General features: G+C 39.4%; 1 protein-coding gene across 4 annotated transcripts in view; it reads right to left on the reverse strand.

The window, feature by feature from the left end:
- Positions 1–446: 446 nt before the first annotated feature.
- Positions 447–27,524, reverse strand: part of SYT14 (synaptotagmin 14) — a 95,197-nt gene continuing 68,119 nt past the window's right edge. For 2 of the 4 annotated variants that reach the window (XM_029047508.2, XM_029047506.1), the window contains 3 exons: positions 26,348–26,794; positions 6,610–6,796; positions 447–3,379 (listed from right to left, as the gene is read on the reverse strand). In XM_029047508.2, coding sequence (XP_028903341.1) covers positions 3,066–3,379; positions 6,610–6,796; positions 26,348–26,794 — 948 coding nt within the window. In that variant the 3' untranslated portion in view covers positions 447–3,065. Of the gene's footprint in view, positions 3,380–4,608; positions 4,666–6,609; positions 6,797–8,273; positions 8,304–26,347; positions 26,795–27,524 lie in introns of all 4 variants that reach the window. The other 2 variants (XM_029047505.1, XM_029047507.2) reach the window with 2 other exon arrangements.

A 27,524-nucleotide genomic window follows, 5' to 3' on the forward strand; every position in this document is an offset into this window, starting at 1 on the left:
GGTATGAAACCACTACAATTTGGAGCTCATTTGCTTGACAAAATGAGGCTGTAATTCCAGGAATAAGAGCTCAAGTTGTCATATTGGGATCGTCTCATTTTATTACTGAAGATTAGGGAATTTAACAGAACAATAAGAAAGTGGGTTGTCACTCTTGTCTTAGAGTGCACACCTGCTGCCCACCAGTGGGTCCTTATGAATTTGTATAATTATTGAGATAGATATGAATTTTCCTTTAAGTTTTCAGGCAAATCGAAGCACAAAATCCAGTAGTACTATCTTGCATTTTAGACTCGTTAGAGGAAAGGGGTGAGGGGAGGGGCCTCTCAAGAATCCTATTTAATTTTTTTTTTCTAAAGTCAAATCTTTCAGAAGTAATTACTCCAAGAGACAAAACTATTTTGTTTCAATCCACAGGATAACAGATACATACATACACATATGCATATGCTTATGTAGATTTTACTATTAGAGAAAACAATAGTGCCCAAATATGAATAGTAATCACACGTTTAAATATAAGAAGAAAAAACTTATAATTTTAATGCTTAAACAAATGGTATCACTTTTACCTTGAGAGGCTCCACCCACAGAAACAGTTCACATTGTCAAAGTAAAGGCAAGGCAGCTGAGGTGCTATTTGTACTATTTCCAGTTACACTTTTATACAGCTTTGGTGCTATGGGTTTTCGGTTGAGATGCCTGATTCTGACCCCCCCAACAAAACCAGAAATAAGGAACACATCTATGCTTGGTTTGGAAAAACAGCCAGATTTAACAAAGGGAGAAAATATATAATCTTTTGCTCACTCCAGTTAAAATGACGTTATGTCATCACACTCTGCTTGGGTAAGCAACAAAATGGCTACAAATAAAGCCTGATTTCTAGTGTCACTAGGTGGTTACAACTGGTGATGTATTTGGTTTTTCAAACCCAGAAAGTGTTTTTCCAACATCTACTGCTTTGATCTGATTTCCATGTTACAGTCAGGATTCTCTTCAAATCTGTCCTATTCAACTATGGCTGAACATGCCTAAAGAAGACACCTTGCCTTGTGAATTATACACTGCCTCTGCCTCTAACTCATTTATAAACATCCTGGAAAGAGCTGGCTGATATAATAGAACAACTTTACATATTAACAGTCACAAAATTTGCATTCAAATAAACCTGCTTCATCTAATGTGATGTTTCAAATATTCCTATATTCATGTGTGTGAAGGGACTGCAACTAATTCCCACCTATGTATTCTTTCCTAGCACTTAGCAGAGTGCTCTGCACACAGAAAGCACTTAATGAATATTGTTACTATTATCACTAAAAACCTGCCAACTGTAAACTGCTTCCTCTGTCTTAACTGGGACAAAAAGGTGATGGGGGCTTGGGAATTTCAGGTTATTTATTCAGTTTCTTCAATAAATATAAGATCAAATTATCATATCTACTGGGACTATAAGCTATTTGATTGTGTTAAATAAGAGGCATCTCAGAGTAATGCACAATAGCTAGGAATTGCAATAAAATACCATATGCTTCTCTTCAATCCTTGGAAAATTCCTTTCTAAGTATCCTAGAACAAAAGAAGAAAGAGAAAGGGGGGGAGAATTCTTTACATATGTAAAAATGGACTATATTCAAGAAATTTATGAGCAAAATTACTGTTAACAAACTGGATAAGAAGCAAAAAAATCAGAAGAAAAGTACCCTATATATCACTTCTGAAAAATCAAAGAGGTTAAAGTTTTTTGAACAAAATTGTTTTTGCCATTTAAAAAAACCCTAATAGTTACATAGCTTTGCACATCTTCAGAGAAAATGAAAATCTTCAGATAATGTTCTGATAAATTTTTTAGTTTATAAAAATTGAAGGCCTAATTCTGCACATACAACTTTCAAGTTGTATTGGCAAGTTTAACTGATATGAAAGGCACGGTTGACATCACGCTGACAAACCTATCTAGAAATTCCATAAAGTCTGGTCACAAAGTCATTTAAAATATCCGAAAAATCTCAGGATGGTCTTTCACATAATAGGATTGAATTTGAAGCTTCAACAGTCATTTTACCCAAAATACGGCTGGAAGGTAAGACTGAAGACATTTAGAATAAAGCAACTGCTTTCTTAAATCGAATATGCATCTTTGATTATTTAATATGCTAGTGGCCGATAAAAATTGTTTTTTTCACCTTGTTGAGCTGTTTTTCTGTCTTCGACCATTTCATTTTTACATTACTGAGCTTTTCCATCACAATAGCCTCCTGGAAGAAACTAGCAATTTAAAAAATAACATTTAAGTCCTGCTATAGGAGACTTCTATATTGAAATACACAAATAAAGGAAGTGCTTTCAATAGAAAGGTGCATAAATATTCAGCAAAATCTGTCTTAAAAGACTTGCAGAGGACCAGGACAGTGACATGGCTTCCTTGGGGTAAAAAAAAATTTGGTCTCAATGTGAGACTGACTGAGCTCTTCACATGCTTAAGAAGGATTTTCTTCACATCAACGTATACCTGCTTCAACTTGGACTTCATGCTACTAAGATGTTTAACAAAAACAGGAGCATGATAAACTAAGGGTACCCAGGAAAATAATTTGAAATAATTGATAATTCAGTCTTTTTCCATTAAAGTCACTCTACATGTCTGCTTCATCATAATTTCTCACCCTAAAGGCTAGGTCACTAATACTGGATTCTGACATTGGTTGGAAAACAACCTCCAGAGTAGTGACAATAGCTTTATGGTCACAAAAGCAAATTTTTACATTCATAACTGACAATTTTGACTTTTAAAGAAAATGTCATCATTTAGCCCCTGGAGCTTTACTGTTTACAGAAACTTCTCCCAATCCCATGACTCTACTTCCCACAACGATACAGATCTAAATGAAGTGGATGACGTATGAGATGCTTTGTTCCTTAACATTTAATGCATCCTTTAATAAGGTGGAATGTTATAAATCGGTTCCTTCTGCAAATAGCTCTCCTAGCGACGGTTAAGAATGGTTTTACTGAAACCAGAAATAACACTTTGGGGCCATTATTACCCCTTATACTCTCCATTAGGACTCTAATAACGAGTGCCATCTACATACTTGTTGTCCTTTTGACTCTTTCATTTCAGTCCAGTGATTGAGCTCCTCTTCTCCTGAGCTATTGAGACCTAAAGAAATCCAGCCTATCATTTCTTTTCGTTTCATGCTGCGTTTATTATACACAGACAGGATGAGTGTCACATCGGAGAGCTGAAAAAGGGCCACTTGAAAGACAAAGGTTTCCTTGTATATTGGATTTGGTTGCCCTCGCCGGATGGATGTTTTGCATTTGGACATCTCTTGGCCCATGGAATTCAACAGAGTTAACTTGACATATGTATCTAAGAAAAAAAAAAAAGTTGAACAACAGATAACTAAAACAAGGACTTTCTTAAAATTTCGCTAACACGACTGAGTAATACTATTCTACATAGATATGGTATATACCATGTTAACTAAAGCCAGCTCATTCAGCTCAGCTCTACAATAAGTACTGTACAAAGTAGTTTAAAATGAATGCTATGTAAGCAGAAAATATTTTCAGGTCAACCAAGACAAACTCAGGAGTTCTATTTTATTATTCTATCCTAAATAAAATTTTATTTAAGGATGTCCCGCTTAATCCTTTGTCCACCCCCTTCCCACCACCACACTTCCCTCCCCCAAGAAACTTCATTAAGCAGGACTTAAAAGCATTATTAAACACTTAGCAAGCTTCAATTAGCCACAACACTGTAAAGCATTCCACTGTGTTTTCAGAGAATAAGAATAAACAAACAAGTGGATATGACAAAAAGACGGAAAGGAATACGGAAGTTCAAAGATGACAACAAAACAGCTCAGGATGAAATGTCAAAAAAATCTCTGCATGGATGTGGTTTTACATTTTTTTTTAAGATCTAATGAAGCCAAATGCATTAAAGTGCTCAAATTTCCAAAAGCCAAATAGGTTTTTTTCCTCTTCTTTACTTTCATGCAACAGTACATTTAATGTGCTTTTTAAGTTTTTTGCATAATTATTTGAATTTTCAAGATGTCTTGTCTAATGCTTTATGAAATACATAAAACTTTGATGCCAGGTGTATACAATGAATTTTACATAGTGCATTGCTTCTAGTAACTGGGTGATAAACCCTCTCTTCAAAAACATACTACATTTTCTACCGTCTCCAGAGCTAAGTGTCCGTGCAAACACTATAGAGCATATTGCCCCATCGTATGTATTTCACACCAGAATTTCCACTGATTTTAGGAAAATCAACTGATTTCTTAAGATACCTGTTTTACTTCATTCCTACTGAATGCACTGAAATGAAATGATTGGAAAACTGAAAGAGTTTACAAACTTTTTAATACAAACGTTCTTTGCATGTTTTGCAGACACTCTGAATACCATCATCCATAATCAGAGATAAATACTATAGATAGTTTTGTTTAGACTACCACAGATACTAAATGTGTGTTTATTTTGAAACCAACATGGTGGACAGCCTCACTGCTGGCAAATTTTATTTTGGTGGGGTATTTTGCATGAAAAGACAACATCCAATTAGCCTCTATAGGAACTCACCTCGGATTATATAAACCTGTCCACCTATCAAGTGTTTTAGACAACAGAACAGTCCATCTGACAACAGGGGGTGGAAAGCAGTAAAAGAAATAATGACCAGATGTCAATTGTTGGGTGAGAGAGGGTTAAAGGTTACAGTTAGAGAGGAAACACTGTTCACTGGAGTGGAAGAACACACAACCGTAGCAGTTTAGTTTAGATAGAGGGTAGAACAAAGGGGTTGTGGGGTAAATCTCATGGAATGAGTGTTTTTGATTTTTCAAGTCATTGTGTAATCTTTACCAAAAATTACACTGTCTTAATAATGGGACATCTTTGTAATGATATCCACTTGGACTAAAGCACATTGAACATAGAAAGAACCATGCAAATGATCAGGCTATAAGAGACTAAAGTCATTTTAAAGTGTAATTTAAAAAAAAAATCAACCATAAGCTTATCCATGCAATTTCTAGCATAAAAAATAATATTAACAGGTAAGGTCTTTTGCAATACAAATATTTTAAAAGGAAGCTGCTAAAAATGAACTGTTAATACTACTAAAAATGCTTTTGATGGGCTGGCACTAATATTTTTATTCAAGTTCAATTATTTTGAATTCATTTGATCATTCAGACTGTAAATAGTATCTATTGAATGGCCAAAATGTGTCAGACTTGGTAGAGAACACACAAAATCACAGCTCATTTATAAGTAAAACAATGACGTCCCATAAGTGTATTATGTTTTAAATGGTCAATAGCCATTTAGCTTATTAGTCTCCTCCAATCCAGCACTAGATGCTCTTGTTTCCAAAGAACAGATATTAAAATGCTACAACTGGCATGCAATGCTCCTTAATTTCCTAAGTCACTGCAAGGCAGTGAAAACAGGGGCATGTTTTAAATTAGATAATTATTGAAGGATTGAAATCTTCATTGTTTTAGTTATACAGATCCTTGGCTCCACCTCATTTCCCTCTTGCTTCCATAGCTTTGGGCAATTTCAGAGCTCATGAGTGCCCCTACTCAGAGGCAAATAAGAAAGGACAGGAGGTGAAACACTAACCAGTCCATTTGTTCATTTCGTTCAACCTCTGGTAAAAATAATTTTGGAAATATAAACTATTAGAATGTAAATCCTTTGAGGGCTGGAGTGTTTTGGTGGCTACTGTGTTCTTCTTGAGAACTTAATTTAGGGCTTTACGCACAGCTGGAACTGAGTAAATACTACTGATTACTAAAGTCATGATTTTGGATTGTGTCTATTTCATTTATCCAGTTCTATGCCAACATATATTACTGTGGAATTACTGTATTGCAACTGCAATTCTTAGCACCACATACAAATGTCAGAGCTGTAGCATTAGCCTTGGTTATTATCATTATTACTATTAATAATGATAATAATAATTGTGGTGTTCGTTAAGTACCTACTATGTGTCAGGCTCTGTGATAAGCACTGGGCTTGATACAAAATAACCGGATTCTACATGAAACTCACAGTCTAAGTAGGAGGGGAAAAAGGTATTAGAATCTCCACTTTGCAGAGGAGGGAACTGAGGCAAAGAGAAGTCAAGCGACTTGCCTAAGATCACACAGCAGGTATCTGGGCGGAGCCGGGATTAGAGCTCAGGTCTTCTGACTTCCAGGCCCATGTTCTTTCCACTAGGCCATGCTGCTTGGTTTAATAACATATTTTTTTTGGACCCTCTAGCATTTTATTCTTGGGATTAATATCTTACCAGTTAAACTTCATGATAAGGGTAATTTATTCATCACCATGAAAAATTAAAAGTCTTTTCAATTTTATAACTCATATTTTGAATTTCAGATTTTGCTACTTCCCAAATGACTGGAAATAGAAAACATGAAACAGATTAATTGATGATTGCATTATTTTATTTTGATTGGATAAGATTAAATAATAGGACTGAAGCTTCCAGCCCAGAGAGCCCTACAAGAGCATAAGGCAATATTACCAAAAAAAAGAAAAAAAGAAAAAAAAAAGATTTTCACTCACTGGGTGGTCTGTTTGCTGCCAGATTTTTGAAGTGGCTGCCTTTTATCACTTCAGCTGAGAGTCTTCCAGTTGTGGCATTATAGAGCAGGCCAATGAGGATTTCTGGAACTGAGCCATGTTCTAGGGACTGACATGAGGATGTACTTTCACAGGATATTTCTGACATGCTCATTTGGGAGTCACAGCCCTGTAAGAAGATATACAACTTTGAGAGGTATTTTTCAGAAGAAGGCTATTAAGGGATGCACTGTTAATGTGAGATTTACGGAATTAAATGGGTAACCCTCTAACAGGATTCATAGCCGGCCTAATTCCCCAAACACCAGATTAGGGTAATATTGTTCCTTAATATGTATTAGTAATAGTCTTCTAGGTAATTAAAAAGGAGATAAAAGGGAATTTTAAGGCCCCCCACTCATCAGCAATTAGAAATCTACAAAAATATTTCTAAGATGCCTAGAAAACTGCTGATTATCTCATTGTGAAAAATACTACACAAAATATACTGATACTAAAATTTGGGGACTTTCACGCCCTTTGCCCAATTTGTTCTCTAGGTTACAAATTTCTTAATTTCCAGCATCTCACTGGAGCAAAATAACAGGCATTCAGGTGTTGAAAAAAACACACAAATCAAACAACAGCAAAAAACCTCACCATAAAACTTCAATTAAACTGGACCTTTTTGCAGGTTTGAGAAATGCAATCTTCTTCAAATATAGTAATCAAATCAATCATATTTACTGAGCACTTACTCTGTGCAGAGCACTGTACTAAGCGCTTGGGAGAATGCAATATAACAGAGTTGGTAGATGCATTCCCTGCCCACAAAGAGCTTACAATCTAGAGAAGGAAACATATATTATTAATGTAAGTAAATAAATTACAGACAGGTACATAAGTGCCGATTAGACTGTAAGCCCGTCAAAAGGCAGGGACTGTCTCTATCTGTTGCCGATTTGTACATTCCAAGCGCTTAGTGCAGTGCTCTGCACATAGTAAGCACTCAATAAATACTATTGAATGAATAAGTGCTGTGGGGCTGAGGGAGGGGTGAATAAAAGGATCAAATCTAAGTGCAGCGATTATCTACAAGGCTTCCTCAGTAGGAGAAAGATTAATGCAAGGGTTAGCAGCCTCTTTAGTCCTGAATCCCACTACAGGGGTGAAGCAGTATTCACGAGAAATGCTAAAAAGGAAGAAATAGGCAGATGGAGAAGGGAAAAAATGAGAAAAAAGGAAAAGGAACAAGAAGGAGGCTAAAATGAGGGACCAAAGGATAGAACTGGAAGTTAAAACAAGTGAAAATACATAACTCCGTATGATGAGGAGAGGTATGCTATATTCATAAATTGCCTCATCACATGGAAATATGCATTTTCACTCGTTTTAACTCCCAATTCTATCCTCTTTGCTATCTGCTCATTTCCCCCATTTAAGAGTTAAAGGAGTACTTTCTAGTTCCCCCAACTCCTACAAAAAATAAACAGTTAAAACAGATCTAGGGCCACTGACAACTCATCTGATTTAATCAAGTCCTTATAGCATAGTGTACAAAAATGAAAATCTCAACTGCTCCTCCACCTCATCGTACTGATTAGCCCATAGACAAAGAGATTGCAGGCTACAGAGCTTGTTCCACTTCTGTCAGAGTCATCATTTACCTTTGACTGGCACACTGGTAGAAATCGCAACTGCAACGAAAACCGTGTAGAAATAGTTCAAGAAATAGAATGAGTGTGGCAAAAAAAAAATCCCATATGGATGCAGTATACTCAATCGGTTCCTTCTCCTCAGACTATTCCCCAAGGCTATGCTGCTTGGTTCAGCAGATTCTCAGAGCTCTCCACCCACTTTCTCTCCACATTCCTTCATTAATTTACAAATGGAACTCACCTTCATAGCAGTGACTGTTGGTAAACAAACCCAAGTTGAACAAAACCCATTAATAATAATAATGATGATGATGATGGCATTTTTTAAGCTTTCACTATGTGCTAAGCGCTGGGGTGGATACAAGTAAATCGAGATGGACACAGTCCATCCCATGTGGCTCAGTCTCAATCCCCATTTTAAAGATAAGCTGAGGCTCCAAAAAGTGAAGTGACTTACCCAAGGTCACACAGCAGAAAAGTGGCAGAGCCGGAATTAGGACCTTCTGACTCCCAGGCCCATGCTCTATCCACTAGGCCATGCCTTCCAGTAATGACTAGGCCTGCTAAAGGAATAGATTTCTGGGCTTCGAACAATTACAGTTTCACCAAGGTACCTTTTTATTCCTGTTTCATTTTTTCCCCAGTGAAAAGTTACTACTGGTTTGCAGCACATAAAAAACCCAGTTTTTTAGGGAGAGGGCCTAAGAAATGGTATATGGTATTTTGCTAGATTTTGGATGAATCAGCCATAGTAGCAATAGTGTTTATTGACTACCTACCAGATGTGATGCCTTGAACTAAGAACCTGGGAAGTACAACAGAAGACACATTCCCTGCCCACAAGGAGATTGCATTTATATTTATTCAGTCGATTATTTAATCAGCTTTTTCCTTCTGCTATGTTTTGTACCACTTCTTGTCCTAGCCTTATTGATCTTCCTGTTCTCACTATTTGTAAATCATCTGTGTCTGTCTTCCCTATTAAATTATAAGATCCTTGACAGCATGGAATGTAGAGAAGCAGCATTATAATAATGATGTTGGTATTTGCTAAGCGCTTATTATGTGCCGAGCACTGTTCTAAGCGCTGGGGTAGACATAGGGGAATCAGGTTGTCCCACGTGGGGCTCACAGTCTTAATCCCAATTTTACAGATGAGGGAACTGAGGCACAGAGAAGTTAAGTGACTTGCCCACAGTCACACAGCCAACAAGTGGCAGAGCTGGGATTCGAACTCATGAGTCCTGACTCCAAAGCCCATGCTCTTTCCACTGAGCCACGCTGCTTCCATGGGCCTGGGAGTCAGAGGCCCTGGGTTGTAATCCCCGCTGTACCGCATACCTCTGTGAGACCTTGGGCAAGTCACTTCACTTTTCTGTACCTCTGTTCTCTCTTCTGCAAAGTGGGGAATCAACACCTGTTCTCCCTCCTACTTAGACTGTGAGCTCCAAGTGGGACCTGATTATCTTGTATCTACCCCAGTGCTTAGTACAGTGCTTGACACATAGTAAGTCCTTAACAAATGTCAAAATTATTACTACTATGTCTCGCTTCCGTTGAACTCCCCCATTTCCCCTGCTCTGCAATCAGGCATTTAACGAATCCCACTGAAAGATTGATCGTGTTTCCTCAGTGATGCAAATATGTCAAAAATTAAGTGGTAACTTCTAAAAATGTAAAACCAAAAGTCTGAACACTACATGAACATACAGTAGGAATGAATATTACAAATATAATAAAGCTTCACCAGTATGAATCATGGAGTGTTACTCCTGTTGTTCACTGCCAACGCACAAATCGACGTCAACTTGCCCACGAACCACTTACATGCAACCATATCTTTGTGAAAGAAGAAAAGTGCATGCTGACAAATTCATGCATTTGAACTGTCTGCTGTTAAGAAATGTATTTTCACTGTGGCTGGAACAAATCTTTTAATTATTTTGAGTCATACATGAATGTTGGCTTTGGGCTAATATATTATCAAATATGGAAAAGCTCTACTCCACAAAAGCCTAAGTGGTCACGGCAAAGAGCTAAAGTAAATGCATTTTCTTCTTATTCCTACTGGTCTTATTCCTATCATCTGTTCTTAGTTATTGAAATTTCTCTCCTTTCGTGTCCAATTTAGTATTCAATGGATATTTTAAAGTCGGAAGAGGAGACAAAGAAAATGGGTTGGAGTTACAGTCAAAGGACTTGTTAGGCCCAAGAGGCGTGTTAAACACTGGAGTGATATTTTGAAATTTCTTTTAAGGGGCAGGTGTCTTTAAAAACTAGATATTATGTTGTCAAGGTGGATGTATATGAAGTTCTGTCTGAAGGCAGAAGGATGGACAAAGTGACCTCTCAATGTTCCTTTAACCCTAAAACCTGCTGCAGTCTTTGATTTCCCACAGCAATCTTTTACCACTTGTGGGGTAAACAATTTCTAACTTGAACCATAATCTCTTAATTTAGACTCTGAGCCCCATGTCGGGCAGGCACTGGGTCTGACTTGATTCTCTTATGTAAATATTATTATAGTCTACTATTTCCCCTATTGTTGATCTCTTTTCATTTCTATCTCCCCTTGTAGACCACAAACTCCTTGTGGGCAAGGATCGTGTCTATCAATTATGTTGTATTGTACTTTTCCAGGCACTTGGTATAGTACTTTGAACAAAGTCAGTACTAAGTAATCATCATTACTTGGCACCTAGTAAGCCCTTAACAAAGTCACGATTATCACTGTTATTATCATCATCTTTTCCTACAACCATTTCTCCTCTGCCCACTTTTCCAATTTCCTCTCAATAATCTTTTCAATGCTGCTCATAAGCTCTTTGAGGGCAGGGCACGTAACTACCAACTCTGTTATATAGTAGTCTCCCAAGCGGTTAGTACAGTGCCCTGAACAAAGTAATAGCTCAATAAATATGACTGATCTTCCCTCAGACTTCATCTGCCAACTTGCTTCCTCCTACAACCCTGACTTTAAAACTTCTTTCCACAGTTTTCTCCTTCCAATCTCAATAATAAAAATATTTATATTTATTAAGTGCTAAGTGAGTGAAGCATTGTGAAGAGGAAAGATATAGAATATTAATTCAGAATACTCTTGTCCTGCTCTAGGTACTATAGACTCTGGGTCTAAACTGGAGGTGGAGAAGGGGTTGAAGAAGCAATGTAGCATGGGGTACATTAAAAACACAACAACAATTCAATAGCGACAACAAAGAAATGATAAAATCTGAAAGAGAACAGAGAAGAGGGACAACAAAAACCAAAACACAGAGCTAGAAGAAACTTTTACTTAGGAAAAGTAACAGAAGAGGATTCATTCATTCATTCATTCAATAGTATTTATTGAGTGCTTATTATGTGCAGAGCACTGTACTAAGCACTTGGAATGTACAATTCGGCAACAGATAGAGACAAGCCCGGCCCATTGACGGGCTTACAGTCTAATCGGGGGAGACAGAACAGACAAAAAACAAAACAACTTAATCACGATGAATAGAATCGCGGGGATGTACACCTCATTAACAAAATAAATAGGGCAATAAAAATATATACAAATGAACACAGTGCTGAGAGGAGGAGAAGGGAGGGCGGAGGAGCAGAGGGAAAGGGGGCTTAGCTGAGGGGAGGTGAAGGGGGGGCAGAGAGGGAGCAGAGGGAGCAGAGGGAAAAGGGGAAGCTCAGTCTGGGAAGGCCTTTTGGAGGAGGTGAGCTCTCACAAAATTAAGGTACTAAGCAATTGCTAAAATATCTTAAAAGCTATTGTTCAGACACTACTGTGAACCCAGTGGACTATGATAATATCCTCTTATTATTAACATGATCTCACTGTGGGCAGGGAACATGTCTGCCAACTCTATTGTAAGGTACTCTTCCAAGCGCTCAATACACTGCTCGGCACATAGTAAGCAATCAGTAAGTACCACTGATGATTTATAATTGCCATCGTTTTCAAGCTTTGAATGATGGTGCTGCCCCCTGCTGTAACTAATTTCCACCTGTGATTATTTTTCTGAAAGGTCACAACTCCCACATCAAAAACCTACATTAGATTTTTAAAAGTCTATAATACCTAATATGAATATGTCTTGCTATAAAATATTTAAATAGACCTCACTTTTGTGTAGTAGATGACCCAAGGAAAAAATAAGTTAAATAATTCATTCCAAATAACAGAATAATTTATTTGCTAGTAAATTTGGAATTTTTGATAAATTCAGACATCTAATACTAAATAATTTGCTACCTTGCCAAGTTCACTATGGTTTAAAGAGATGCTGACACCTTGTGGGAAAACTCTGAAAAAAATATTTAAACATTTTTGCTTATATCATATTTTGAATATTTCTCATCACTGGTTCTTTGTTAACTAAGAAAATCTACATTTCAAAACGACGGCTTGGTTTCTTTGGTCTTTCTTTGCTCTCTTTGCTCAAGTCAGAATACTTTCCTTTACCTGGTTCCTATGAAAATGGTAGTAGTGTAACTACGCTAAAATTACATTAAATGGGAAAGAACAAGGCTAGTGGATTAGTCATTCAATGTCATTTATTGAGCACCTACTTTGTGCAGAGCACTTGGGAGAGTACAGTAGAATTAGTAGGCATGAGCCCTTCCTTCAGAGAGCTGGCTCTCTGGTGGGAGGCAGTCCCTAAAATAAATTCCAAAAGAGGAAGAAGGAAAGAAGTGCATAAGCTAAGTCCATACCTTACGCTATAGAAGTTTGAGAGTGCTGAAGTGGTAATTGGTGGATATAAATTGAGGAGATTAGAAATTATTTCAGGGAGACCTTCTCAAACCTCTATAGCGTAAGGTATGGACTTAGCTTATGTACTTCTGGAGGAGATGTGATATTAGAAGGCCTTTGAAAGTGGGGAAAGTGCTGGGAACTGTCGAATATGAAAGGGGGGAAGTTCCATGTCGGGAGAGAGGGCACGAGCAAGAAGACTTGCAGCATGAGAGACAAGAATGAGTTTAGCTTGAGAGGAATGAGGAGTGAAAGCTTGGGTGCAGTGGGAGAAGACAGTGGGTTAAAGTAGGAGGGAGAGAGTTGATCGAATGTCTAAAAGACAAAGGTCCAGAGTTTCTGCTTGATGTAATGAGAACTGGGCAACCATTGGAGCAGGACGTTTCAGAAAAATGACCAGTGCCGCAGAATGAAATATGGACTGGAGAAGAGAGATCAACAAGGAGGGTTATATAGTACTTAAGAGAACAAGTACAAGTACTAGTACAAGTAGATGATGTCAGAGCTGGAAAATTCTGATAACTGCAATGTTCCCAACCATTTGGAAATTGACTAACCAAAGCTACTCTTTAAAAAGTTGTCTGATAAAAGATTAATTATCTCCAAACATACTAAACTATAAGAGAAACTTCAAACACAACCAAAACAAAAACATACACGAGGTTATCAAGACTCTAGTGTACATCAGCAAAAAGAGAGTTCCATTTAGAAGCACTGCTTGGTAGTATATATTTAGGAAGGAATGGCTCACCCTGAATAGGAAAGGAAACTGGAAAAGGTGTTTCTAAAAACTGTATTCTTTCTTGGCAAGTTCTACCCTTGTGGGGCAAAAATGATACCGGAAAAGAATAAAATAACCGCTGCAGCCTGTAATATTGCAATGCTTTTTTGATGATGATAATTCTGTCTGTACGATGAACAGCTCTAATAGCCCATGAACTAAGTTTAGGATTTGGTATCACAGTATTAAGTGAGATTGGGCTCCATTACTCTGCACTCATCTCCCCACTCCTCCAAGCTAGCCCAGCCAGGCCCTAGATAAGCCAGAAAAGGATTGAATAGATCAGCTGGCTACTGCCCTTTTTGATCTCACCAGACTTCAGGGCTTGTTGAGTTGGAAAGGTTTCCCAGAGGAACAGCGGCATATTCTAACACCTGCAACCAGGTCTCAGGTTGAATCGCATCCACTGTGTCCTGCTGTGGTCTGAAGCCACACTGTGATTCTGACAGTGTGCCGTCTACACATTCTTCAATAATCAGCTCAGACACACTATGGGCTACAATTTTGCAAGTAATGGAGAGTAGTGAGATGCTTTGATAGTTGACAGTATGATACTTCACCTTTCTCCTGATAATCATGGCATCTTTGTATTCTCGCAGCAATGTTTTAGAACACCAGTTTGGCTAGCCCTTGACAGAAAGAACAACAGGGGAATAAAGTCACCCTAACACCACAATGACTTGGCGGCAACATGATGCAGCTTTGTACAGGTATACTCTTAAAGCTTGCATCAATCAGAATCACAGAATCAATCAGTAATTCATAAGCACTTCACAGGGTACTAATTTTCAGCTGCTTAAAATTCACTCCATCATTTACTGGACCCAGTAAATTTGGAACTAATTATTTGCAACTAAGCAGTTACCTGTGCAGTGCTACTGGCCTACAATATCAGAGAATGTCTAAGACAACGCAGTCTGCTTGAAACAAGTTTTTTGTGTTCCACAACCTTCTTGAATTTCACTAGTGTGAAGGAAGCTGTGTATTGTTCCAATTGTTTTCAAACTATCTTCCCTTTATTCCCTTATTCACCATTGAAGTAATGGTTGACATAACATATTTTTGTTGATAATGGGGGTGTGCTGTAAGGTCACCACTGTTATGTAGGAGGAATGCCTGTATATTGAGGAAAAGCTAGTTTAGTTGTTTAAGCAATGTACCCTTTGCCAATATGTGAAGATGTACATTCTTCATGGCTCTGACTGCTCTGGTGACTTCCTCATCGGGCATGGGCAGGATGGTATGTTTTCTAGGTTTTGTGTGGCCTCATCTTCAGCATTAGAGGGATAATATTGAAATGTTCAATTCCACAAGTCAAGCAAATTAAAATGGAAATGCCTTCCCAAATTGGCTAAATGAGATGGTCTAATCCACTGAGTTCTCTGATCATTTTTAAATGCTATTTTGATAAAAGATTAATTATCTCCAACAAATATATAAAACTACAAAACTCCAAAAGAAAACCAAAACGAAAATGGGCACAAGCCTATCAAGCCTTAGTGTATGTCAGAAAGAAGAGAGTTCCTGTTAGAAGCATTCTATGATTATTTGTCCCAAGCTGGCAGACTGGAAGAAGGAAACAACACAACCATGATGCAGGTTGAAAGACTATATAGGACTAAGTTAGAAAAGTCAACAGTCATTATGTATTTCTGAGAACACAGGATACCTTGAAAACACATACAAAATAAGAAAAAAATACTGATGGAAATAGTTTGAAACAAGGACGCTTGTCAAAGCTGCATTTGAGAACTCATTAACCTCCCCATCTTCCTGTAATTCTCTTTAGAATTTACTGAGTGTTTACTGTGTGCAGAGCACTGTATTAAGCACTTGGGAGAGTACAATATAATAATAATCAATAATAACCTCTGGATTAAGGCTTGCATTTGAATGATCATAATCTAAAAAAGCTCCCAAACCTGTGGGAAATATACAGTGGTTGCAAGGCCAAGAGGGGGAATGTACTCTTCCTTAACAGAAGTCGTAACTCAACTCTACTGGATGATACAAATAGCATTCAGGAACATGTACATATGCTTACCAAGTAGAATCACATTTGGGCCCAAACTGCTCCCTGTCTTGCATAAAGTTGAATGTAACTATCAATAGACAGCAGTTTTCTGGCTCACGACAAGTGCCAACAGATTTTTTTTTTCATTTTTATTTTTTATTTTTTTAAACATAAGTGGGAATACCAGAATGGGAACCCGATCTTGGGAAAAAAACCTCTTCAATTTAATGTATAAAAGGAGTTACATCATCTCAGATCTGCAATTAGCAAATCTACCAAGACTTATTTAAATCAAGGAATCAAATTTTAGCCTCATTTTCTTGGATCTCATCTTTTTAAAAAGAATGTCTATAATTTTCCAGTTCTAGGTAAGTCTTCATTGGTCACCCCTGACTGGGAAAAAAGCCGAAGGTATGCAAACATCAACTCTCTCAACCCATACAAATCTCACTCGGTAACTGGTCAGGCCTGGTGAGGTTCCACTATGGCCAGAAGCAGCATTTTTGAAGGTAAGGAGGACAATAACATAAATTGTCCTTGTTTATTCGATCAGTTAATCTTGATACAGTATGTGGAAGTGTATCCCATGACAAACTGGGCTCCGTTCCTCAAACACACGGCTGTGTTGTGAGATAGGTTTTCCCATATACTTTCGAGCAAATAGCTAGGATCTACTCCAGAACTAGCTCTGACATGGTGACCGGGCCCTAGAATAAATGTTCCTGCTAATCCCTCCCTGGGTCCCCTCCTCATTCTTTCCCTGTTTTCAGTGGCTTTTCTGCTCCTCCCCTCACACTCTGAACTCCGTCCCCTCCTTTTCTGTCTCAAAGCCCCTTACAATGTGCTCCGGTATTATTTTTTTTGCTGAAACTTGAAGTGCAGTCATAGATGTTCCTAAGGCCCCAGTCCTTCTCCTTCTACTTCCTGGCTTGTAGCAGACAAGCATGGCCTGGGGAGGGAGGAGAGAGTAGGGCAGTCCCTTCCCAAGTCACGATCACCACTGCCAGCCACAACCTGTCCAACTCCAGTGGCTCTGGCTGAGGCGGAGAAGAGGGGCTACAAATTAGAAAGGGGCAGGGAAGAAGATGATGCCAGCTGCAACAGCTGTCGCAAAGATGACCCTTCAAACAAAGGAATAAGGTACTGGAGAGCAGGCGGCAGGACAGGAGGAAGAGGTGAATGGGGTCAAGTCTGGGGTTCAGGAGGGGAGCAGAAAAACTGCTGACAGGGATTGGTCGGAAAGGGTCGGGGCATAATAATAATAATAATTATTATTACGGTATTTGTTAAGCACTTACTAAGCACTGGGGAGGGCACAAGCAAATCGGGTTGGGCACGGTCCCTGTCCCACATGGGGCTCACAAGTCTCAATCCCCATTTTCCAGATGGGGGAACTGAGGTCCAGAGAAGTGAAGTGACTTACCCAAGGTCACACGGCAGACAAGTGGCGGAGCCAGAATTCAAACCCATGGCCTACTGACTTCCAAGCTCGTGCTCTAGCCACTGAGCCATGCTCCTTCTCTCATCTGCAGTAACTACACGTAACACCCGGATGGAGCATTATAAGGCTTTGGTAAGACAGAAACTGCAGATATAGCTCTGGGTTGCACATACTGTGAGGTGCTTGTAACCTAGGCTATCCTGTATCTGTAAAAACACATCTATCAGAATAAATGTCATTTTTATACCCCTTCTGAGAAAAACTCACTATAAAGCACACTGCTGAATTAAATATTTCAAGCTCTTAAGTTATAAGAGCAGGGTGCCCATTTTGGCTCCTGGACATGTTTGGTCTTTAGAGACATTTTCTCTGATTGGGCTGCCATTTCGGATACATTTTCAGTGTAATTTCTAAGGGAAGACCTATTGTGGATGCTTAGCAGTTTCCTATTTCCTTCATTTTTTCTGTTAGGGATAGACCTCAAGAAAGCCCCAGAGGAATAATACTATTCCTTCATGACCATCCATCTACTCAGTGGTCAGAAAATAGACAAGATACATGGCAGATGGAACAATGCTAGCATTGTGTAACAAATAAGGGAAAAGGGCATCAGTCCCAGTAAAAGAAATAAAGCTCTATTTTAAAAAGACACACTTCTAATTTCACAGCTGTTAGTATTGACTGGAAAAACACACACTCAAGATGTCCACCATCTTGATATCCCTAACAGAATATTTTTAAAAGACTGGAGGTAGGATTTTGAACTTGAATGTGAGAGTTCTCCCTAGTCGTTTTCTCTTCTTGTGTATGCAGAGAAGGGCATTACTTTTCTCTTCTCCCCTTGTTTCATGCTTCTCAACTGTCCCTAATTACAGGGCGTACTGCTCATTCAGACCCAAATTTATCCCTGTCACCATTTTCCACCCCAACCCCAAATTACCAACTAATCTTACTCTTTCTATTTATTCACTTTTCCTAGTGAAAATGTGAACTGTTGAAATTAATAACTTGGAAAACTGAATTACAAAAGGAAAATGTGAAACATAAGGAAAAGAGTATGTTATTTTTCATTTATTTCTGTGTATGTTGAATATTTTAGTTGTTGAGCTCCAAGTTTATATCTAATTTATCCATGAAAATCTCAGATATACTGGATGATTTTTAAATCTTCTAATACACTATTTTTAAAAGTTCATTTTGGCCTCCCATAAATTTCACTATTTGATACACAAACTTCCAACATATTAAAATCTTCTTCAGACCTGAAATTTAAACCTGACTTCCTGTTCTTTAATCCATTTTTAATCTGTTGGATTAAAAATGCAAATCTAATTTACACAAAGGGTGCCTGTACCTCTGCCTCGATTAATCTCTACCCTTCAAAATAGCCCCCCAATTTTTAGCTGTTCTCATCTTCCTACCAGGAGTGTGTGCTTGGAGTTTTGCTAAATAACTGTCTCTATTAAGATCCATAACGGTTTCATTTTATATTAAAAGGTGCCGGGTTCCCTGTTATAGTGAGCAGTAAATATGGATGCTGAAGAGGGTTTTACTACAGCATCCTCTGTAGGCCTATTTAGAAAGATACTTATCCTGAATAAGAAAGAGGCTAGGTAAAATGTGGAATGTGACTGGTGGGTTTTAATCTCGAAGGTCAATAATCAATAGAAAAACTAGCAAATATAAAGAAAATAAGCATGGGGCCATGAAACATCAGGATGCTACACAATGAGATCAGCAGGTGTTTAGAATGAACAGCACCTGAACAGACATGGACTAAACATCATTTAATTAAGCAAAACAAGAGGCCGTACTGATAGGAATTGGCTAGCCTTCTGGAAATGTTCTCTTTCCTGAGTGAGGACCCAAAGGTAGGATTCCCATTCATGATGGCACTGGTCTCATGTTTTCCAAATTTGACCAGAAAATTGCACTTTCCTTTATGTAATATACCCTCCCTTTCCTGTAGAAAAGAAAAATGCTGTTATTTGTATTAGCACCTATGCCTTCAATATGACTGAGTCCAGTAAGAAAGTAAAATTCTGCAGGGATCTGGACAGAGTGGTCTCAACTTTGTTCATATTTGATTCGTTAATTGTCTTGGAAGATTTCCAAACCTGGCTAGGCAATTATCCTGAATTTTGAAAAATAAAACCATTAGGTCTTTTTCATTCATTCATTCAATAGTATTTATTGAGTGCTTACTATGTGCAGAGCACTGTACTAAGCACTTGGAATGTACAAATCGGTAACAGTTGGAGACAGTCCCTGCCCTGTGACGGGCTTACAGTCTAATCGGGGGAGACAGACAGGCAAGAACAATAGCAATAAATAGAATCAAGAGGATGAACATCTCCCCTCTAAACTGTAAGCTTCTTGTGGTCCGGGAACATGTCATATTGTGCTCTCCCAAGCACTTACTACAGGGCTCTGCAGACAGTAAGCACTCAATAAGTACCACTGATTGATTGACTGGTCACATGGGCTTTGAAAATTTAACAGCAATGGTCTACTCCCATTCGGCAAGTGTGCTGATATCAACCTGTAGTCACCAGGAAAACCTAACACTTATTTAATAAGAGAATGACACCATGGATGTTTCCAAGATCTAGAGATACCTTTTTGATTAATCATTCAAAATAATTCAATTTACTGCTGACATACCCAGTACCGAATGTTTATCAAATTATCACTTGACATGATCCAAGCTTTCACTAGTGATACCAACGTATTGCAGTGTGGCATCTAAACCCACCAGATGGCTTAACATCCAACTCCTGGAGAATGAAGATATCTGCAAGGGGCTTTGTGACAACATCTCATCCGTTCTATTGGATCAAGGAACACCATCTGCTGCCAGAAATGTGAGCTGTGAATGGGAGCCTATGAGATACTGTGTACATTTCAGGCTGGGGCCTGTTTGCCCACATAATCATAACTGGTTTGATGAAAATAATTCTGAAATCACAGAGCTATTTGGAGCAAACCAAACAACCTGTCATCAGCACCTTGAAGTTCTTTGTGATTCTGACCAAGACACATACAGAAGCCTTCCTTATAAGACCAAAATACAATATCAGAAAGGTCATGACTACAGGAGACCATAGTTCAAGAGTCACAATAGGATGTCTGGCGGAATTGTTGTACCACCTAACATCCCCTAATCCTTCTAACCTTCTCCAATTCCTTCTTCCTCGGTGGTTTTTCCCCTCGGTATTCATTATGCATCTTGTGTCCACAGATTTATCCAAATGTCTCTTGAACCTACCAGTATTTGGGACCAACTTTTAATGATAATAAATTTCTTATGTTTACTCTACATTATGCCATTTTTTGCATTTGCCTGGGATCCACCAACAGCAGGTTTGCCCCTTTGTACTAGTGTGAGTGGGGTTCAGTAAAACAGTAAGCCTATATTTGCCCAGTCCACATCCTTCATGATTTGGTAAGCTTCAATCATCTCTAAGCCTCTGAGTTCAATAGTTGTTGCTCCTTAAACAATAGTTGTCCATTGTATTCTCATTCAAAAGCTTCTTTCTTTCACCAAATACCTTATTATCAACACAACTGCCTCCTGGATCTTGGCACCAGGGCACACCATCAGGCCTTGACTGCAAACACTTGGCCCATATGTAGCCAGATATAAAGCTTTTGCATGGGCTTTCTAACATGCTCCCTGCCCACCTAACTTTGATTCATTCATTCAAATGTATTTATTGAGCACTACTGTGTGCAAAGCACCGTATTAAATGCTTGGGAGAGTTCAGTGTAACAACAAACTGCCACATTTGTCAGAGAGATGGCCGAAAAGACAGAGAAACAGGCTGAAACAGACACAGAAAGTGAGAAACAGAAAATGCAGGCTTATGGAAAGTGCACAGGTTTGGGAGTCAGGGGGCTTGGGTCTGAATCTCAGCTCTGCAATTTATCAGCTGTGTGACCTTGGACAAATAACTTAACATCTCTGTGCCTCAGTTTCCTCATCTGTTAAAAAAGGATTCAATACCTGTTGTACCTCCCCTTTAGACTGGTGAATCCCTTGTGGGACATACTGTGTTCAACCAGATTATCTTGTACCTACCCCAGAGCTTAGTTCAGTTCTTGGCATACAGTACACACCTAACAGATATCACAATTATCATTATTACTACACAAAGAGAATAGAAAACAGGGAAAGAGAGGACAAACAGAAGTAGAGAAACACAGAATCAAGGACATAGAGAGACAGTGAAACAAAGAAATAGGCAGGAATAGACAGAATAAGACAAACAGAGAGGCAAACAAGCTCAACACATGTATCCATCTTAGATATATACACAAACACACCTCCCAAATTGTCAAGGATTCTCCCCAGATGGCCCCCTCAGTACATATGTATATATCTGTAATTCATTTATTTATGTTTATTTATCTATTTATATTAATGTCTTTTTCCCCCTCTAGATCGTGAGCTCATTGTGGGCAGGAATATGTCTGTCTGTTGTTACACTGTACTCTCCCAAGCGCTTAGTACAGTGCTTTGCACACAGTAAGCACTCAATAAATACGACTGTATGAAGGAATGAATGATCCTTCCCTTGCACATGGCCTTGGCAAGTTCAGGAAAGAGACACCAACACAATTGTGCACACCCACTCCTCATCTCTGCCATCAACCCAGACCGCTGAGAAGCAGCATCATAGAGCCCGGGCCTGGGTGTCAGAAGGATCTGAGTTCTAATCCCGGGTCCTCCACTTGTCTGTTGGGTGACCCTGGGCAAGTCGCTCAAATTCTCTGTGCCTTGGTTCCCTCCTCCGTAAAATGGCGATTAAGACTGTGAGCCTCATGTGGATCATGGACTGTACCCAACCTGATTAGCTTCTACCTACCCCAGCGTTTAATACAGTGCCTGCCACCTAGTAAACACTTAACAAACACCATAAAAAACAAACAAAAAAACACAGTTCCCTCTGGGAACTGAAGGGGGTCACTTCTGTGGTTGCCAGGAAGAATCAATGCAGATGATTCCAAGCGCTGAATTGTACATTCCAAGCGCTTAGTACAGTGCTCTGCACAGAGTAAGCACTCAATAAACACTATTGAATGAATGAATGAATGAATGAATGAATGATTCCCCTTTGAGTTTGGGAAGGGTAATCCTCAGTAGTAGCAGGAACAAGTTTTTGCATCCATCTACAGTCTATAATCTATAGTGATTAGAACTCAAGTCTTTCGAACTCCCAGACCCGTGCTCTGTCCACTAGGCCATGCTGTTTCCCTTTGTCCAGGTTCTCCTGTGGGTATTTTTCTCCGCTGTGACTTTGTCAGTGGCACCCACAAAAGAGACTAAACCAAGACCTTCAAGCTACGGCGCCAGTTGTACATTTTTTCCTTGAGTTCTTCAACTCACTCTATAAAGTCATACAAATTTCATCAGTTTCTGATATGAAAAGATGTTAAAGTCAACTAGCTAAAACGGGGGCAAGTCCACTGTGAATATAGGTCTCCCGTGGCCAAATGCAGAATGATGTCAATTTATTGAAAATTTAACCTTAGATTCACCTTCTCTTGTAAAAACATTAAAACTTAAAATTGTATTTGAATCTGTATTTTTTTTCAAAGCTTTGAAACCCAACGTACACTGTTTAAAAATGCTATGCAATCATTTTAGCAGAAAGGAGTAACTGTAGTTCCTGGGTGCTATTCAAATCTGGCTATTTTATACCTGTGGCATATCATGGCTTGCTCCATAATTTCAACCCCAAGGTAGCACAGTGTAGCTCCCTTGTTTAAGAAAACAGCACAGACATTCTGTCTGGTGATTCTCTCAGGCATAAAAAAAAAGAGAGGACGGGAGTACCCAGTTCTTAAATGAAAAGAGGAAAATGGTCAAATGGTCACTTAACTCTTAACTCAGTTCTTAAATGAAAAGAGGAAAATGGTCAAAGGAGAAGAACTGACTCAAAGTAGTAAACCAAGAATAGTCTTCTCTCATCCGTTTTTCAACTCTCCTCTAAAACACTCCCTCCCTAAGCCCCCCATTCCTGTTCTCCCATTCACTTGTCACCCTGACTTGCTCCCTTGTTTTATTCCCTCTTCCTTGTGTACATATCTGTAATTTCTTTATTTATATTAATGTCTGCCTCCCCCACTCCAGACTGTAAACTAGCTGTGATCAGGGAATGTGTCTGTTTATTGTTGCATTGTACTCTCCCAAGCACTTAGTACAGTGCTCTGCACATAGAGAGTGCTCAATAAATACGAATGAATTTATAAATGAAAGTGTAGTGAAAGCTAAAACAGCCAAGTGATGAGAGGATTAGATATGACCCTGGCAGGTTTCATGGTCCATATCTGAAGAAGGATGAATTGCTTTGGAGCGATTTCTGCAGTACATTTAACAGTTTACGTTTGGCATATCTTCAGATGTTTTAATTAAAGTAACTAATATTTTACACACTGTGAAGAAGTTGGGAGAATTTCATAATCAAATAAACACATTTGGATTAAGTGTCTCCCACCTTGCTTATTAATCTAAGTGGCAATCCCCTATTAGTTCAAGAGTCTCCGAATTAATGCAAGTATTACCACTGAAAGAGGCTAATTAAAACATACTGTTCCCATATTTAGTAGTAGTAAGCATGTTTATTGAGTGAACCCTTACTCGGCAGAGCCCTGTACTAAGCACTTGAGTGGATACAACAGAGTTGACAGAAATGATCCCTAACCTCAAGGTTCTGAGCAGGGAAGACAGACACTAAAATAAATAAGAGGGAGGAGAAAAAACTGAGCCGAGAGACAAGTACATTAGTGCTGTGGAGAGAGGGGGTGAGGTGAGTTCCTAAGTGCTTCCGGGTGATGACTCAATCGCTAGAGAAATAAAGTGTGCAGGCTGGACTGTAATGGGAGAGCAGCAAGGTTTGGTAGAAGGAGAAATGATTTGAGTGCCTTAAAGCTGATGGTGAGAAGTTTTGACTTGATGCAGACAGAGATGGGCAACCACTGGAGGTTTTTGAGGAATGGGGAGACATGGACTGAACAGATTCCAGAAAAAGAGTTGGGGCAGCAAAGTGAAATAGGAAGTAGCGTTGAGTGTGGAAGGGTGGAGACACAAGCAGCTATACCAACCCGGTGTGAGGCGATCAGCAACCGGTAGCATTTGTTCAGTAGAGGTTAGAAGAAAAGCATGGTAGCAGAATTACTCCTTTTGGGCGGGGAACCTCTCTTTTGCTTCTGCTTACTTCCCAGGCGATTAATACCATGCATGACTTTCAGTAGGTGCTCAATAATCACTATTACTACTAATACTATGACTCCTATTTCTAATGAAAAAGCAGCACTAGGTACTGAAAAAGGCAAATGCAACACCTCTACAAAAGTTAATCTTTACACCTACACAGTGTAGAAGGAAAGGATTACTAGCCATACATAACCATCCCGGTTTTTGGGTTTTTTTGTTTTTTTTTAACGAGCAGATGGTGATCAAATCTTTCCAAAATCAACATTTTCAAACTCCGAGGGAGTCAGAGGGAAAAATCAGAATTGCTTCTCTACAATCCTGGTAAATCAGCCTCTTAAAAAAAGAACTTGAAAAATGTAATATCTGAGAATGTCATAAACAGAATTAAACCTTATATGGAAACATGGTTCCTGATTATAAAAAAAAAAAAATACCCACCACCTCCTCACAACAACCAAAAAAAAAACCGTTATTACTCAATGACCAAAATAGATTTAAATGCCAACGTAACCATTCTGGTATGAATTACTTCCAAGTGGACTCTCTTTTCTTTTCCTTTGGCAGCGATCCCAGCATGACTCGGGGAGGAGGCCGAGCTCGGGGGACGCTCCGACGGGTGGGTGAAGGAAAGGCGGGCCCACGTACCTGCTGCTTCAGTTCTCTGGTCAATCAGACATGGGTCTCTGTTCGGGGATCTCTGGGGCCGCAGGGCAAGCTGGAGCAATCTTAGCCCTCCATGGCCTGCCACGCAATGCCCACTTGCCGCCTCCCCCTACTTCCAACCCAAGGAGGCCATGGTTTCAAATGATTTGCCCCATCCTCACCCCAGCAAGGCAGTATTACTGCTTCATCTCACTACCTTGTAAGTTGCTCGCTCACCACCATGCCCCACCCTCCATCCTCCCATCCGCCACCCCCCTCCCCCGCCCAGAATGCCGATCTGCCTTCCCTCCATATCCCTGGTGATAATAATAATAATGTTGGTATTTGTTAAGTGCTTACTATGTGCAGAGCACTGTTCTAAGCACTGGGGTAGATACAGGGTAATCCGGTTGTCCCACGTGAGGCTCCCAGTCTTAATCCCCATTTTACAGATGAGGTAACTGAGGCACAGAGAAGTTAAGTGACTTGCCCACAGTCACACAGCTGACAAGTGGCAGAGCAGGGATTCGAACCCATGACCTCTGACTTCCAAGCCCATACTCTTTCCACTGAGCCACCCTGCTTCTCTAAGCACGTGATGCCACGTGCTACCGTAGTGGTTTTAAATGCTTGGCCTTCCCACTAAGAAAATATGCTTACTTTCACCCCTGCCCATAGTACAGTCAGAACCAAAAAGAAAAAGGCAGGAGCAGCTTGTGCACACAAATAACTGTACTTACCTACCTGGAACTTTTAATTATATAGATTACTATATTTTGTTAAGATACACTGTCATGAGGAAAGTAGATTATGAAAGCTGATATGGTCAAAGGGAAAGAAAGGGGCCTGGGAGTCAGGGGACTGGGTTCCAATCCTGGATGCACCACTTGACTGCTGTGTGACCTTGGGCAAGTCACTTTATTTCCTCTGTGACTCGGTTTGCCATCTGTCAAGCGGGGATCTGATTATCTTGTATCTTCCCAGCTCTCAGCACACAGAAAGTGTTTAACAAGTATATGAATTATTCTTACCGTTACACACGAACATATTCGTTCCCAAAGACAAACCAAAATGTCCAATTTCACCTACAGCTGAGGAGATCGAGACATTTGTACATTTAGCCCATGGGTTTGTCTGCACATAAATGCACATGTATGTGTATGTTTCAAAATATTCCTAGAACTACCCAAGTATTTTTCACACTGTATTCTGACGATGCTTTTTTGAGATACTCACGGACAGATAAGAAGGTTCCAATATAACTGGCAATGACATCTTCCCTTGAAGATTCAACTTGGTTAAATAAAAAATTTTTTCTCCCACAATCTTTTCCTTCTTCATCCGACGCACACCGTACAGTCTGAACCGAACTGCATAATTCCCAATCATCTCAGATTCGACATGATTAAACTTGAATGTCTCTGTAAAGACAGGGCACGGACCCCGCTGGATGCTGGTTTTTGCTCTTTGTTTCTTTATAGGTAGAAGAACAAGGTGTACTTGCCATGAGTTGCCACCTGTCCTGTTATATGTGGGTATGTCTGTGACAGCTGTCACTGTTACCAGAAGCTTCTGTTCTTGTGAGTCATAGTCAAAAGTCACATCCAGTGTGCCAAATTTAGCTTCTGGCTCAGGATCAAAAGGTTTAGGAAGCTGTGAAGAGGATCCTCGAGCTGAGATATCCTAAGGAAAACAAATTTAAATGTTTCTAGATTTTAAACCTTTTTGATTAAATACTTGACTTTCCTTAAAGATAGAATGACATGGAACATGATCCTCTGACTCATTGAAATGAAGAAGAAAACTCTGTCTAGCAGTCGATTTCAATCACAGGCCAATGTAATCTACCCAAACAAGAAGCAGCATGGCCTAGTGGATAAAGCAGGAGCCTGGGAAGACCTTGGTACTAATCCCGGCTCCGCATAACTGTCTGCAGTATGGCCTTGGGTTGGTCACTTAACTCTTCTGTGCCTCAGATACCTCATCTGTTAAATGGGAACTAAATCTTACTCCTTCCCATTTAGACTGTGAGCTCCAGGCACCCGACCTGATGATCCTGTATTTACTCGAGAATTTAGTACATTAGCACATGTTAGTGCTTAACACGTACCACTGAAAGAACAAAAAAAGGCAACAAAACATTGGACTCAAATGGAGCTGCATTTGGTTTCCATATTTTTCCAATTCCATTTTGGAGAAGTAGAAAAATATGCGTCTTTAGCAAAGGTAACTGTGATCTAATTTTTTGGTACTGCTAAAATTAAGATGCTTAACCTTGGGATTGGGCTGGAGTGTGGGGCTCACCTCCAGCGTGGCTCAGTGGAAAAAGCCCGGGCTTGGGAGTCAGAGGTCATGGGTTCGAATGCCGACTCTGCCACTTGTCAGCTGAGTGACTGTGGGCAAGTCACAATGT

Source organism: Ornithorhynchus anatinus, chromosome 19 (genome assembly GCF_004115215.2).
Source record: "Ornithorhynchus anatinus isolate Pmale09 chromosome 19, mOrnAna1.pri.v4, whole genome shotgun sequence".
Taxonomy (NCBI): domain Eukaryota; kingdom Metazoa; phylum Chordata; class Mammalia; order Monotremata; family Ornithorhynchidae; genus Ornithorhynchus; species Ornithorhynchus anatinus.